The sequence below is a fragment of the Lupinus angustifolius genome, chromosome LG11 (genome assembly GCF_001865875.1).
Source record: "Lupinus angustifolius cultivar Tanjil chromosome LG11, LupAngTanjil_v1.0, whole genome shotgun sequence".
Lineage (NCBI taxonomy): Eukaryota > Viridiplantae > Streptophyta > Magnoliopsida > Fabales > Fabaceae > Lupinus > Lupinus angustifolius.
The window spans coordinates 23,606,156-23,620,033 of record NC_032019.1 but is presented as its reverse complement, the minus strand read 5'-3'; the positions used below and the strand labels follow the sequence as shown (position 1 = coordinate 23,620,033).

The window sequence follows — 13,878 nt, the reverse complement described above, 5'->3', positions numbered from 1 at the left end:
TATTTGAATTAGCATGGATCATTTGGAAGATGTGGAACAAATGAGTTTGGAGGTTAAAATGAGTTATTTGGCAGGTAGTAAAAAGTGCAGAAGCTTTATCCATGTACGAAACAGGGTCAAATCAATCTATTGAGTGTCATTTGCATGTTGAGTTTTAGAAGGCTTAAGAGTCATCTCACAAATGTATTTCATAACTCTCAAATCTTCCTATTTTTCCCTTTCAAAATCCAACTTACAAACGGACCCGAAACAAACCAGATAAAGGCTATATACATTAAAGCCAACTTTGACACAACAATATGGAAGAACAATGGGAACATGTTACGAGTTATTTTCGTTGGGCTATGGCAGTTACTGTTGAGTAGAATGTAAAATGCAGTAGCGGATCATTTAGCAAAATGACTTTTTCTTTCAATGAAATGTATTGGCTGGAAGATATGCCCTTAGAAATTTCTCATTAGTTCTATATTTCTCAGTTGCAATAAAATGCACATCTTTTCCTACAAAGGAAAAAAACGGTTCAATAATCTAACCGGGAATAAATTATTTCACCTACTGAATGACCTGTCAGAATTCCAAAACCTTGAATTTGTGCTCAAGCTTCAAAGACCAATAGCACAATTTGGGTTTACTGTTCAGACTACAAGTTTAACTTTTCTGTTATAGTTTATAACGTCCTGAAGAGTAAAATATAGTTCACATAAACAAAGTACTGAACTAAAGACACCAGGTCATCCACAATAGTAACTCGATCCACGGATCTTTATTTTTAACTCTCCAAAATCTCAGATGCTTCCCTGGCAAATCATTTCTAAACTTAGCCTTCATTTGGTAGAGGAGAAAAAGAGGAGAAAGAGACTGAGAGGAGAGAAGTTGAAGAGAAATATACTTTTTCTCTCCTTTGGTTGAGGGGAGAGTTTAAGAAGAGAGAGTAAAAAATGAAGTAGAGTCCATCAAATTTCTTTCTTCTCTCATTTGAAGAGAAAATGGGTGAAGAATGGGGGAGTAAAATCACTTCTTTCACTTCTTTTTCTATACAACCAAATAACACAAAACTCCACTCTATTTCTCATCTTTTTCTCTCTTTTCATTTTCTTTCTCACATATTTCTCTCTCTTACTTTCTTCCCTCCAACCAAATGCAGAACGAGAACCAGCCATATAAAATGAGTATACAGTAATAATGCAGAATGTACTGCTCAAAAAGATTCTGTCAAAATGAAACTAAATATTTCTACTAATCACCATGCTATGCTATTAGCATGCCATATCAGTATCAGAAGATTCCAGCAACCTCCTAGCATCTGTGCCGTGATCAGGTAGCTCTGCTGGGGTCTGCAAAAAATTATGTTAGAAATTGATGAAGATTAGAAAATGACACCTCTTAAATTCCTTTAGAATCTATACCTTTCCATATAAGTTTGTCTTTGTGAGAGATGCACCGTTAGACAGCAACAACCTAATTACATCCACATGCTCACCTCTTGCTGCATGATGCAGAGGCTGTAAAATTTTCACATGATTATAGCAGTTACAGAAAATAAATCAAAAGAAATGTTCGAAATTTCAAGCACCCTGCATTTTATAAGTTCATAATAGGATGATTCTCTTTGGCATCTTCATTAGGATGCTCACTTTCTTTTAAGTATAAAAAAATACTCACTGTATCACCCTCAGAATCAACTGTTTCGAGCATCCTTTTTATATGCTCCACATCATTAGCTCTGTTAAGTAGGACTTGGACTATCTCCGTAAATCCTGTTATGGCCATTAAGAGCAAAATAAGAGTACGATCTTACAAAAAAAACAGTGCAAATTTTAGAACATGAGTTTATACTACCTCCTGCACAAGCATCATGTAAAGGTATTGCACCATCGTCATCCTTAGCCTCTAAGTTTGCTCCTCTTTCTAGGAGTAGCTACAGTACATAAAAAGAATATCAATAATTAATTATAAGCATAATAAGAGCTTTTGAAAACAGGAATAAGCGATGATAATGAACCTGGACACATTCCAAGTGACCATATAAACATGTCAAATGAAGAGCTGTATCCCCATCCTCAACCGGCTCATCAATACTACCAGTCAAGTTATCTGTTGTTTGCAGCATGAGGGTTAGCATCATCAGAAATCAAACCCAATGTTCTAGTGAGGATATGTTTATACTTGCAAGAAATTAAACCATATTAATTAATAGAAGTAGCTTCAAAGTTTCCTGGGCAAATTATGGTAATCATCAACAAAATTAACTTTTCCTCCATCTACCACACAGACAATAAAGTCAGCAACTTTAGATGCCAAAAATTTGAACAGTTTATCCAATCCCAAAGCACTAAAAATCATAAAATTCTCAGACAGTCAGAAGCCTGTCCCCACCTTTTCTTTATGTACAAATCATAGGCAACTTGCCACATACCAACAAGTTCATACATGGTTAAGGGAAATTACACTAACCTCCCTAGGATTTGGCTTAATTACATTAAAAACTTCTTTTATTTCAATAATTACACCAACCACCATTTAAGTTTAAGTATTGTTACACTCGCCTCCCATTAAGGGTGATGTTGAAATTATAGTCAACTCCCCGAAGAATGAAGTGAATGTAAGTTTTGAAACGAGAATAATGGAAGTATTTAAGTCAATTACCTATGAATCTCAGTGCAGTTTCTCCTTTAGGTTGTTATTCAGAAAAGCTAATTTTGAAGTTAGATATGGAAAACGAAGGGGAATTTTGTCAAAAGTTCTATCAAAGCATAGTAACTCTCCGTCAAACAATTTTCTCCGAAAAACCTAATATTCCGGTTCACTATCAAAGTCTACATACTCTACACTCCACAAAATGGGATGTCATTCATGCAGACGATTATGGAATGAACAAACATACATAAATTCAACTAAAAGGAAGCCACGATTAAAACTGCATTGGCTGCAATTTTCAATTTTCATAGTCCCAAGACAACTGCAATTATGACCCCCATTTAAAACCCTAACAATAACAAATTAATCACCAAGCTCAACACTGTGACAGAATGAGTTACCGAACCGTGTTTAAAACCAACCTCTTTCTTCACAGTTAGTGGATCAATTTCTGAACCAGTGTTTTAAATTGTACTCTACAACGGCAGCACAACTGGCCGCTTCTGCCACACAATTGCAGTAACCACAATTACAAGCAATTTAAAACACTGCACTGAACTCAGTAGTTTAGCTTAATTACATTTCTCACTCCTATGTTTCAAAAGTGTGACAAGTGTAATGATAGCTGAATATCAATAAGGTTCACGTGGAGAGTAATTAAAACAAAAAGTGAGTATAATATTTATTTGAACTTCGAAGAAACAATAATAGGGTTTAGACGAAGCGGCACAACAGCAAATAGAAAACGAAAGTATAATTGGAAAGAGAGAGGAACCTAAAGCGAGGCGGAGGGCAACGACGTCGCCGAGCTGAGCGGCGGCGGATAGGTCACGGAGATGAGGAGGAGTATCGGAGTCGACCAAGTCAATGATGCCGTTTTCTTCGAAAAGGGCGTTGTCCTCTTCTTCCTCCTCGTTCAGGCCATTGCGCCTCCCTATAACTGCCATTGATTATGAATTTTCTTGTTTCTGATAGTGATCCTGTCGTCTGTGGCGGCGCCTCTTATTTAAACCGAGGGGTGACAATGAAATGACGGTTTTGGGGCTTAAATGGGATTGTTTTTGCATCGAAGTTACTTCGATATCCAAGTTTAAACAGAGAGAATTATTTTATACTAAGGTTATTTCCTCATATTTTCAACAAGTAATTGTCTTTCTTAACTATTATATTAATATGAATTGAATTATTAATCTTTAGTAAAATCTAGTATCATCTTATATCATTAAATTAATATTTTGTTCATAAACTTAAGAATTATTTGATAGAATTAAATAATGAGTTGATTTTTGAACAAATGTCAAGCAAGAAATATATAATTTTTTTAATCTTTTATACTTTTTATGACCAATAAAAATGTGCCATGTGATGCAGCTGTTGCACCATATCTAGTAGAGTCATCCATCAGGGCCTTGTAGTCTTTACATTTTGTGTCGTCCATGACCTCTTAGTATGTTTTTTCCCTTTGGAATTGCAAACTAGTTTTTAATTAGATTAGACATTAAACTACATATTAGATTGTTTAGAGTAAAACAATTAAATAGAGTTTTGTGAGTCTTGTCACTATATAGAGTCGTCAAGATGAATTATTTGATAGAGTCGTCAAGATGAATTATTTGATAGAGTCTCGACTCGACTATCACATTTTAGGTTCATAACATTGTTGATTTGAGCCAAAAAAACACTATAGATCAAACAGATTAAAAAGTAAAATGAATTGATATATGGGGCTTTTTTATAACCCATTTGGGTTGGTCCAAAGTTCGAACAGGTTGGGCCCTATGGAGGGAGTCTAAAATAGTTGTATTTATTTAGGCTTATATTTTATTTAGAGTTGATCTTACAACAACTTTATAGTAAATTGCCTTTTTAGTACTACCAAGTAGGGATTGTAATATGGGTTTGGCCTGACAGACCAACCTTTTGGATTGGCATATTTAGTAAGTCGGACTGAAGATTTAGCCCAAAAACTCATACTCAACCCGATTTGGATGTCCGTTTTTTAGATGGACCATGGAGGGTTGGGCTAGCCAGGCGGGCCAACATTAAACAAAAAAGGAGAATCTGCATTTAACATTTGTTCACATGTTCTTAACAAGTATATAAGTTGACTTTTATCCAAAAATGTGGAAGCTTTGATTTGTGTTCGGAATTGGTTGACTGATTTTATTTGTGAAGGTAATTTATTGTTTTTCAATGTAATTATCATTTATTTGTTAGTTAACTATTTTTATAAGCATATATTAATTTAATCATGTACGTACTGTAGATGATGAAGAAGAATAATATTTGAAAGACGTTGATGGAGGTAGTAATATAAAAGTGGAGACATATTCTTCCAACAGAGTATTTAATGTTTTAAACTCAGGAGTTAGAAGTTTTATTATGAACTAGGAGTCTAAAAGTTTAAGTCTGTGTTGACTTGTTGTTTAGAACTTACAAGTTTTAAACTAAGACACTATGTTATTGTCAAATTATGGACTTTGATTTGTGATTTTTTGTTTTAAAATACATTTATGAGATGTGATGATTATTTAGCGAGTCAAAGGTGGACTGAGCAGGGTCAGGCTGGCCCATATTGTCACCCCTACTATCAAGATTATTCTCTCACCTTCTGAGTCAGGAATTAATCTATTTCGAGGTGTGTGGTTGTCTCTTCTAACAAGTGTCGCTTCCAGGAATCAAATGTTTGATGTTTTGGTCTTCCTGGGATCTACTCGGTCTTACATCGCTAGACCAAACACCTTATTGTACTAAATTGCATTTTAGCTACTACATGTATATTATTTTGATGATAAACACAAATCGAAAGTTTCAAGTAATCCAAGATAATTCAAAAGAAGAACTAAAACTTGAAATTTCAATGCAAAATCAAAAGACAAGCTGAAAGGAATCCAATCAACTAGAATATTGTTATTGAGCGAAAAGAGGAGCAAGCAGTGGCACAAGCACAGGGTCAACTCTAGCAAAATTTCAACTTCTATCCAATTTTTTTATTGCAACCACTAATTCCTTATAATGTATCAGTAGAGTATTTTTTTTAAATTAAAAGCGTCTATAATACTACATTATGTTAATAGGAGGGGATCCTCTTACTCCAGGAGTAAGTGGAAAAAAGTTACTCCACATGCTAATGGTTGGAATTAGTGAGTACATATTAACCATTAGAATTTCATAGAATGAATGGTTAAGATATGAAGTAGTTTTACCCCACTTACTCTTGGAGTAAGTGGATCCCTTCCCTATGTTAATTATTATCAAGTGTGTATCATACTCTAACACTACATTCTTTTTCCTGAAAAACCCTTTACTTTAAGGCGAGGGAGATGACAAAGTGGTCTTAAGTTATTTCCTTAAAGGGAGATGACTTATACTCTAGAGTTGGTGAATAAGTTAGATTAAGGATTGTTCTTCTGTGGTTGATCGAATTGGTTGGATTGGAGGTCCGGGTAAGGCTTCTCTAGTATCTGGACTGAAATAGGCTTGGACCTGCCGATGGTTGTATCTGAAAAGGTAATGCTCGAGAGCAATAAATGAGAGGCAAGAAGTAAGTAGAGAAATGATAAGTTTTAAGTGATACTTCATGTTGGGGGAAACCCCTATTTATAAAGGTTGAGATGAATGGCGTGGCTTTGGAGGATACTGTTGGCATGGCTGACCAATATGGTCTGTCGGGAGCTGCTTTACCCTTGTCAGGTGGCTTTAGCAGGACCGTACTCTGTACATAGTTGACTTATAGCATGTGTCAGGTCTAGTAGTCGTATTGCACGCTTGTTCTTGTCGTGTGGATAGGGGATAAGTGAGATGGCAAGTGTCACGACCATGCGTTGTTGGCGGCGTGTTAGACAAGGAGTGGTCTCAGCTTAAGGGAATGGCTTCGGCCAGGTCCTTCAATTTTATGCTTGGTCCTTGGTCGGCTAGAGGAAAGGCCATTTCGGGTAGCTGAGATATCCAGATGATCGGGATGGAACGGTTGCCCCCGGTCTAATAGCATGCTCGGTAGGCAAACATGCTGGTAGACTCTAGGCGCATCAGTAGGGTGTTGTTGAAGATGCAAGCTTGCATGAATGAGCAAATTGTGTGTGCAAGCATACATCACATAAATTTTGATGAAGCTAAAGGTTGATGAAAGATAGAGTTTGATAAAGACAAGGATCGACAACAAAGATTAATGATCAAAGGACAAGCTTGAAGGGATGAGCAAATCAACAAACAACAAAGTCAACAATATAGTTAAGACTCAAGTTCATACAAGGCAAAGCATTCAAGAAGATCTAGAGGCTAAGTATTTCATATCTTTATTAGGTCTTAAGATGTTTGCTTAGTAAGAGTCTAGGCTAGGATGAACCCCAATGGAAGTCTCACAAGCTAATATCAATCATAACTAAAATGAGACTTACATGCTTACATACATGATTTACATGCACATGCGTACATACATGATCATATGTCATTGGATGCATTTAAAAAGAGTTTTAAATCATACATCATTCAAAGTCACGCATCATACTATCATGTAGGAGGTTCATACATCATTGAAATATCTTTTTGGAAAACCATTAATCGATTAAGAGATATTTTAATTGATTAAGTATTGATTTCTTGGGAACCCGTTAATCAACTTAAGTATGAGTTTAATCGACTGAGGGTTGTTGTTGTTTATGTTTTCTGGTATTTTCAAGAACCCGTTAATCAATTAAGTTTAAGGGATAATCGAATAACTACAGCTGAAAATAGAATAGTATATTAACCCAAGTTTTTCATATTGCTTCATAATATACATGAACATTGATTAATAGAGTTAGAACACAAATACGAAAAACAGATTATACATTGTTCTGAAAATCTTAAGCGCTTTCACTTTCATATCTTTATATAGATTTTCAAAGTATTCTTTTGAAAAAGAGAAAATGGTGAATCTTTACAAAGATACCCATTGAGCTTTATCGTCAAATCTTTTGTTAAACAGAAACCTTGCATCTCACGTTTTCTGTATTGTAATTGTGAGATTTGTTGAGGGGTTTTTAGATTCTAGAAGAGTGACTAATCTTCATATTTAGGTGCACATATAACTTGAAAGATATATTAGACAAGGCAATAACACATTCTCTTGGTGTGATTGGTATCACTCTTGATAGAGAATAGGTATGGGAAAAATCCTAGCTATTGTTAGGTGTGTGTCTTCATGAGAAGCAAGTGGTTTTGGTTTTGAGCGATACCTAAGTTGGTGCCTAATCGCCAAAAGGATAGGAGATCTTAGTAGGCAAGATAGAGAGGTCAAACTAAGGTTGAAAAGTTCATAGGTTCCAAGAAAGTAGCATCTTGCGTCTTGTATTGGAAGCTTTTTTTGTAAAAGTGCATAAAGATTCCAAGTGAAGAAAAATGTTTCAAGATCAGAAAGGGAGGCCTGAATGTAGTTTACAAGTGGACCCGTAAATGAACCAGGATAAAAGTCATATGTCATTCTTCTTATCCTTTATCTTTTTATATTTCCATATTACTTGATTTACTTAACTTGACATGTATATTATTATGCGTTAAATTGCATATTTTGTATTATGCATTTACTATTCTTAATCATTTAAAAGATTGCATATAAGATTAGTTGAATCTTGGTAATCTTGGATATTGAAATAAAACTGTTTTCATAGAACAAGAACTAAATAATCGATTAAGATGTTTAGTTAATCGATTATCTGTAGAATGAGTTAATCGATTATAGCTGTGTTTAATTGATTAAAAAGTGTGTAATTTTGTGCATTCTGTTTGTTTATCGAGCAACGATAATTGTGTATCTTATCACCTATTCACCCCCTCTAGGTGAGTTACAGAGCCTTGTGGGACCTAACAAGTGGTATTAGAACTAGTACGATCGTGCTAGCTTAGCCGCTTAGATCGTTGATCCATGGCACTTTTACCATGGGCTCTTCTAACCCTTTTAGCGGTGATGGCGCATCCATTGACCGCCCTCTGGTTTTCAATGGTAAGGGGTACGTCTAGTGGAAAATCTGAATGAGGATATTTATTGAGGCCATTGATACAAATGTTTGGGATGTCATAGAAGATGGACCTTTCGTTCCACTATACATTATAGACGGAGAAACCAAAGAGAAACCTAGAAGTCTCTTGACCAACGAGGAAAAGAGAAAAGTGCAGCTAAATTTGAAAGCAAAAAATATTATAACCTTCGCACTCTCATACAATGAGTTCTTTAGGATTTCTCGGTGCGATAATGCCAAGGATATGTAGGACACTTTATAAGTAACCCACAAAGGCACTAATGAGGTCAAACGGTCTAGATTGAAGATATTGATGCATGAGTATGAGTTATTTCACATGTTTCTACATGAGTCTATTTCTAATTTGCAAAAGCGATTTACTCACATTATTAATTATCTCATTATATTAGATAAATCATTTTCCAAACATGAACTAACGATTAAATTGTTAAGATGTCTGGACATGAAATGGCAACCCAAGGTGACTGCCATCACGGAGTCAAAGGACTTGGAACAAATGATGCTCACAACATTATTTGGCAAACTTCAAGAATACGAGAGATAATTAAGATGTTTGATACTCAATGAGCAAATGGACGAGAACATCAAAGAAATCTCCTTCAAAACGACAAAGTCATATTCAAGAAGTCAAAAGGAGACATATGATGATGATAATGAGTCTGATTCCAACACAAGTGATGAAGCAATGTCCCTCCTGATCAACAAATTCAAAAAATACTTAAGAAAGAATGGAGGACTGAATAAGCTTCATAAGGAAGATGAAGAAGGTTCAATTAGAATAAGCAAATATCCCAAAGACAAAGCAACTTTCCATAAGAATGGGACAATAGGCCACATGAGGTACACATGTCCTACCTCTCTCAAGAATATTGAACATGACAATAAGAAAGACTCGGGAAATCAAAGCTAATAAGGCATACATCATTTGGGATGCATCCGAAGAGGACAATTCATCAACAAGCATCTCGGAAGATGAAGAATCAAGAAAGCTATGTCTAATGGCTCAAAATCTGAATTCTTGCAAAGTAAGCAAGATGAGCCTAGTGAGGTACACTCATCCGATTCTATTTCAAATTTCGATATATTTCCCATGTATGACATACTCTATGATGCTTATATTCAAATGCATGAAGATCTTAAAATGTTAGCTTAAAAGTATATGGATAGAAAAAGGTTGATTTTAGATCTTGAAAAGAAAATTTGTTAATTGCAAAATTTCATTGATATGCTTAAAATTGAAAATGAAACCTTAGATGCAAAATATGCTAACTCTTCATGTAATTGTACTACTAATTTAAATGTGATATCTACTTGTGAAAATTGCAGAAAATGAAAATAATGTCTTAAAGGATAAAAATGCTAATTTCACATCTAGTAATCATAAAATAAATAACTTACTTGCTACATGTAAAAATGTTGGGATTACATATAGTTTCGTATATATGCATAAAAAGAACACATTTCACAAGAAACGGGTAGATGTTTTGAAATTTTCATATATTTAGTCCCCTACTTGTTTTTATTGTGGATTGCATGGTCATATGTTGAATACATGTAGTATTAGAATGCATGATTTTCCAAATAGAAATTATATGTGGATTACTAAGAAACAAAATCCTCAAGCTACTAACATCAAGGGACCCAAGATTAGTTGGGTACCCAAGAAATGCAAGTAAACTTTGTTTTTGTAGGTGTGCCTAAGGACATATGAACTTCAACTTTCATATGGACATCAAGTGTTCTAGGCACATGGAAGATGAGATGACCAAACTTCATTGACTTGTCACCAAAGGAAAATGGATCCTGACACTTATGAGCAAAATGTCAATTCAAATGCTTGAAGTTAGGAAGGAGTTTGCTACAAAGTTAAAATAATGTATCCTTTCTAAACTCCAAGTATTACATACTTTAAGTGTTATGAATATTCTATAATGAAATCCTAGTGAGGCCATAATTTCAAGAATCATGAATTCCCCATACATCACTTTTAGGCCAAATACTATATGTTTTATATTTACATGCTCATAAATGCAAAAATGTTATTATTGAACAATGATAAAAATCTTTTAAGCATGTTTTGATTCATAAGTAAATGTAGAAATACCATCTAGGATATTCTAATCATGTTAAAGCACAAGAAGTTAAATTTCATATTAATGCAATTGACCAAAATAATTTCTTTGGAAAGTCTATGAGAATTTAACGCTTGATAAGTCATCTCCAATAGAGGAGAGGAAAAGTATGCTTAATGTTTTGTAGGTACTCATAAGGATAAAAATTTCAAGAAATGAAGTGCTATGCCAGAAAACGACAAGAATCAAGAAATTGAAAAAAGGCCAAATAAGACATCAAATATGGCAATCTTCTAACACTTTGATATGGATGAGGTAAAACATGTGAGGTAGCCAAAAATCGTGGCATGTACTGTTCTATAATGTCTTATCACATGTTCTGTCAAATATTATACCTAAGTGTTTGAATGCATGCTAGACATCTAGATAATCCTAAATAAGTGCACTTATCGCCAATAAATGCATGTATTCTTAATTGTATAATGCATTCTTGATTGAATATGCTTCCATGTTTTTTGATGTGAATTAAGTGTTCATTAAGTGTTTAGGATAGATCTTTTATCTTAGAGTCTTAGCAAACATCTAAACTAATTCAAATTGTGTCAAAATCTGTTTCTGTGACTTATTTAATTGATTGTTCTGTGTTTAAATCAATTACCTGGGCTTTTTCTATGTGATTTAATTGTTTATTTGTTCCTTTAATCGATTACCTAGGCTAAAAATATTTTAAAATTTTAATCGATTAAGCTGGAACATAATGGATTAACTGTGTAAAAGTTCAAATCCTATTAATCGATTAACATAGAGGTTAATCGATTAAGTGCAGTCATAAAAAAAATTCAAACACAGTTCTGGATTATGTTTCTTCAAACCCTAACCTCGTAGATTATGTCTTCTTCCCCAAATTAATCTTGTAATTCATCCTCATACTCATATTAGAGCTACACATTCTCTGTTTCTTTCCACCTCTTAATCCTATAACCCATCAATTCAGTTGAAATTGAGTAACCTAAGTTTATCCCAGTTCTATACCTAATTTCGTTTTCGTTGTTAATCGATTATCCATCTCCTATCTCTATCAAAATAAGTAATGAGAGACCCAAGAGAGTAAAACATACCGCTGGAATGAACCATTCTCTTCGTCATCTGGGACGAACGAGAAACTTCGATGCTGGTGGGTCGTCTTCCAACGCTGGGCAGAATCCATCCCTGGGTTTGGACCCATTCTATGCTCCTGCTCTTCAAGCAGAAAGGTTGGCGAGGTATGTCAGCTGGAAACTGACATACATCCGATATGCCGACATGGCATGGATGGTGGAGCATGGATTTCAATTCTGCACGAATTGGAGGTACAAGTGGTTGTACAATTTTTGGAATTAAATGGCAGCATTCACCCTTCTCTAGTTCGGGAAGTCTATGCTAATTTTTAGTACAAGGATGATGGATATAGAAGTATGGTACAAGGGAGGTTGCTACTGTTAAATAATGTGTTGTTTATGGCTGTTGGAGGCTTGGCATGTGATGGTGGTTCCCTTAGAGATTGTAATGATGTAAAATGGAGCGCGTATGACTCTACAAAGATGTACAATCATGCTTGAGGGGACCTCACTATTTTGTCCAAGGTGAGCTTATAAAGGCCGATTCTTTAACCGTGGAAAACAAGCTATTACATTACTCGATCGCTTACATTTTGGTTTTGCACAACACAAATCATGCGCAACCAACTGTGAATGATTGAAGTTAATGTTTGCCATTAAGGAAGGAATTCTGGTAAGCTAGCCTAACGAGATTTTGAAAGTCATGTATGGCATTGCGTCGTCTTCTTCAAGACTGCTAGCATATGGGATCTTTATCTCCTGTGTCATTGATCATCTAGGGATTGACACCTCTAGTGTGGAGATAATTTATGTAAATCCCAAATAACACATGATCCAGGAGAATCTCATTCACAAGATGATCATTTATAAATATGGAGGTGAATGGATGTATCAAGAGGACTGTAGGACCATTGTGAATTTGAATGTGTCTAATAAGGAATAAGGTAGTTAGAAATGTGAGAAATACCACGAGCAACAAAATGACAGGGATTCTAGTATGCCTCAAAAACCTTCATTTGGTTTGGCTCATCTGGATGCTATGGAACAACTCCTAAATGAGCGAATTAATTCTAGAATGCAATCCATGAAGGATGGGCTCATGGCGGAGTTTCGGAGACAAGATGAAAAGAATCAAAATCGCTTCGAGCAGCTTCACTTCCTATTCAGAATCTTCAGTGGCTTTCTGCAACCACCTCCTAGCTAGCTTAGGATGTCTGGTGTGTCTTATTCAGGTGTTGTTTTAGGAGTGTGTGGTCTACATATTTTTGGTCGTTGAGTTGTGATAAGTGCCAAACATACCTAAATTTCATACACTTTTATGGCACTTATCTTAAGCATAATTGAGAAAAACCAACTTAAAACAATACTTTTTGTATAAAATATCACAATCTTTTATATTTGTGTTTGGATATCTTTTTTTATGTATTTTGTAGGATTTAGAAAGAAGAAAAGAAGAGAAAAAAGACTCATGGTCAAAAAGAAAAAGAAGTCAAAATCAAGGTGCTGAAGCAGGCAGTTGAACGTGGACCAAGCCATGCTAAGCTGACCAGGACACCAGCCTGACCTGGACCAAGCTGCTCAAGCAAGCAGCTGAGCGGACCTGCTTGGCCGTTCAGCCTAGCACCAGACTAGTCTTGACACGTTCAGAACTCAAGCTTGACACGGTCAGACACGAGCTTAACACATGTCCAAGCTTCTCAACAAGCAGCTTAGCAGTGCAACCAAGCAGCTCAACGGAGAACCAGACTCCTGCCCAGATCAGCAAGCACCAGGCCACGTCCCAGTCAGCATAGTCAAAGCTGCTGAACAAGCAACTTAGTGGTGCAACAGGTGTGCTAAGCAGTGTGCACCCAGACTTGACTTAGCCATCAAGCAAACCATGAAGTCACCAATGACATCACTTCAAGTAGCCCACCATAGGCTTTTCAGAGTAGCTCACCATAGCTGGTCTCATAGCTCACAACTAGCTTTGGTGAGTCAAGCATAAGGAGGTAACAAAGCTGCTTGATCAAGTGACCAAACCCATGCTGAAGGGTTTGGTCAGCTACTGAGCGG

The 13,878-nt window shown here is 35.6% G+C and overlaps 1 protein-coding gene across 1 annotated transcript; it reads right to left on the bottom strand.

Annotated features, from left to right (window-relative positions):
* LOC109360516 (ankyrin repeat and SOCS box protein 13-like) lies at window positions 1,149-3,665 on the bottom strand. Its single transcript, XM_019605477.1, has 6 exons — window positions 3,413-3,665; window positions 2,003-2,094; window positions 1,840-1,918; window positions 1,663-1,757; window positions 1,407-1,502; window positions 1,149-1,334 (listed from the first exon to the last, which is right to left on the bottom strand). Exons 1-6 carry the CDS (start codon window positions 3,582-3,584, stop codon window positions 1,257-1,259), a joined length of 612 nt encoding a protein of 203 aa, XP_019461022.1. The 5' UTR covers window positions 3,585-3,665; the 3' UTR covers window positions 1,149-1,256.

What these genes read in the sequence shown, in the direction of transcription:
- LOC109360516 (XM_019605477.1), bottom strand. Translation starts at nt 3,584, where the DNA reads ATGGCAGTTATAGGGAGGCGCAATGGCCTGAACGAGGAGGAAGAAGAG. An exon ending in GTCACTTGGAATGTGTCCAG is followed by an intron (nt 1,919 to 2,002) that starts GTTCATTATCAT and finishes TATGTACTGTAG; the next exon opens with CTACTCCTAGAAAGAGGAGC. An exon ending in AGACAAACTTATATGGAAAG is followed by an intron (nt 1,335 to 1,406) that starts GTATAGATTCTA and finishes AATTTTTTGCAG; the next exon opens with ACCCCAGCAGAGCTACCTGA.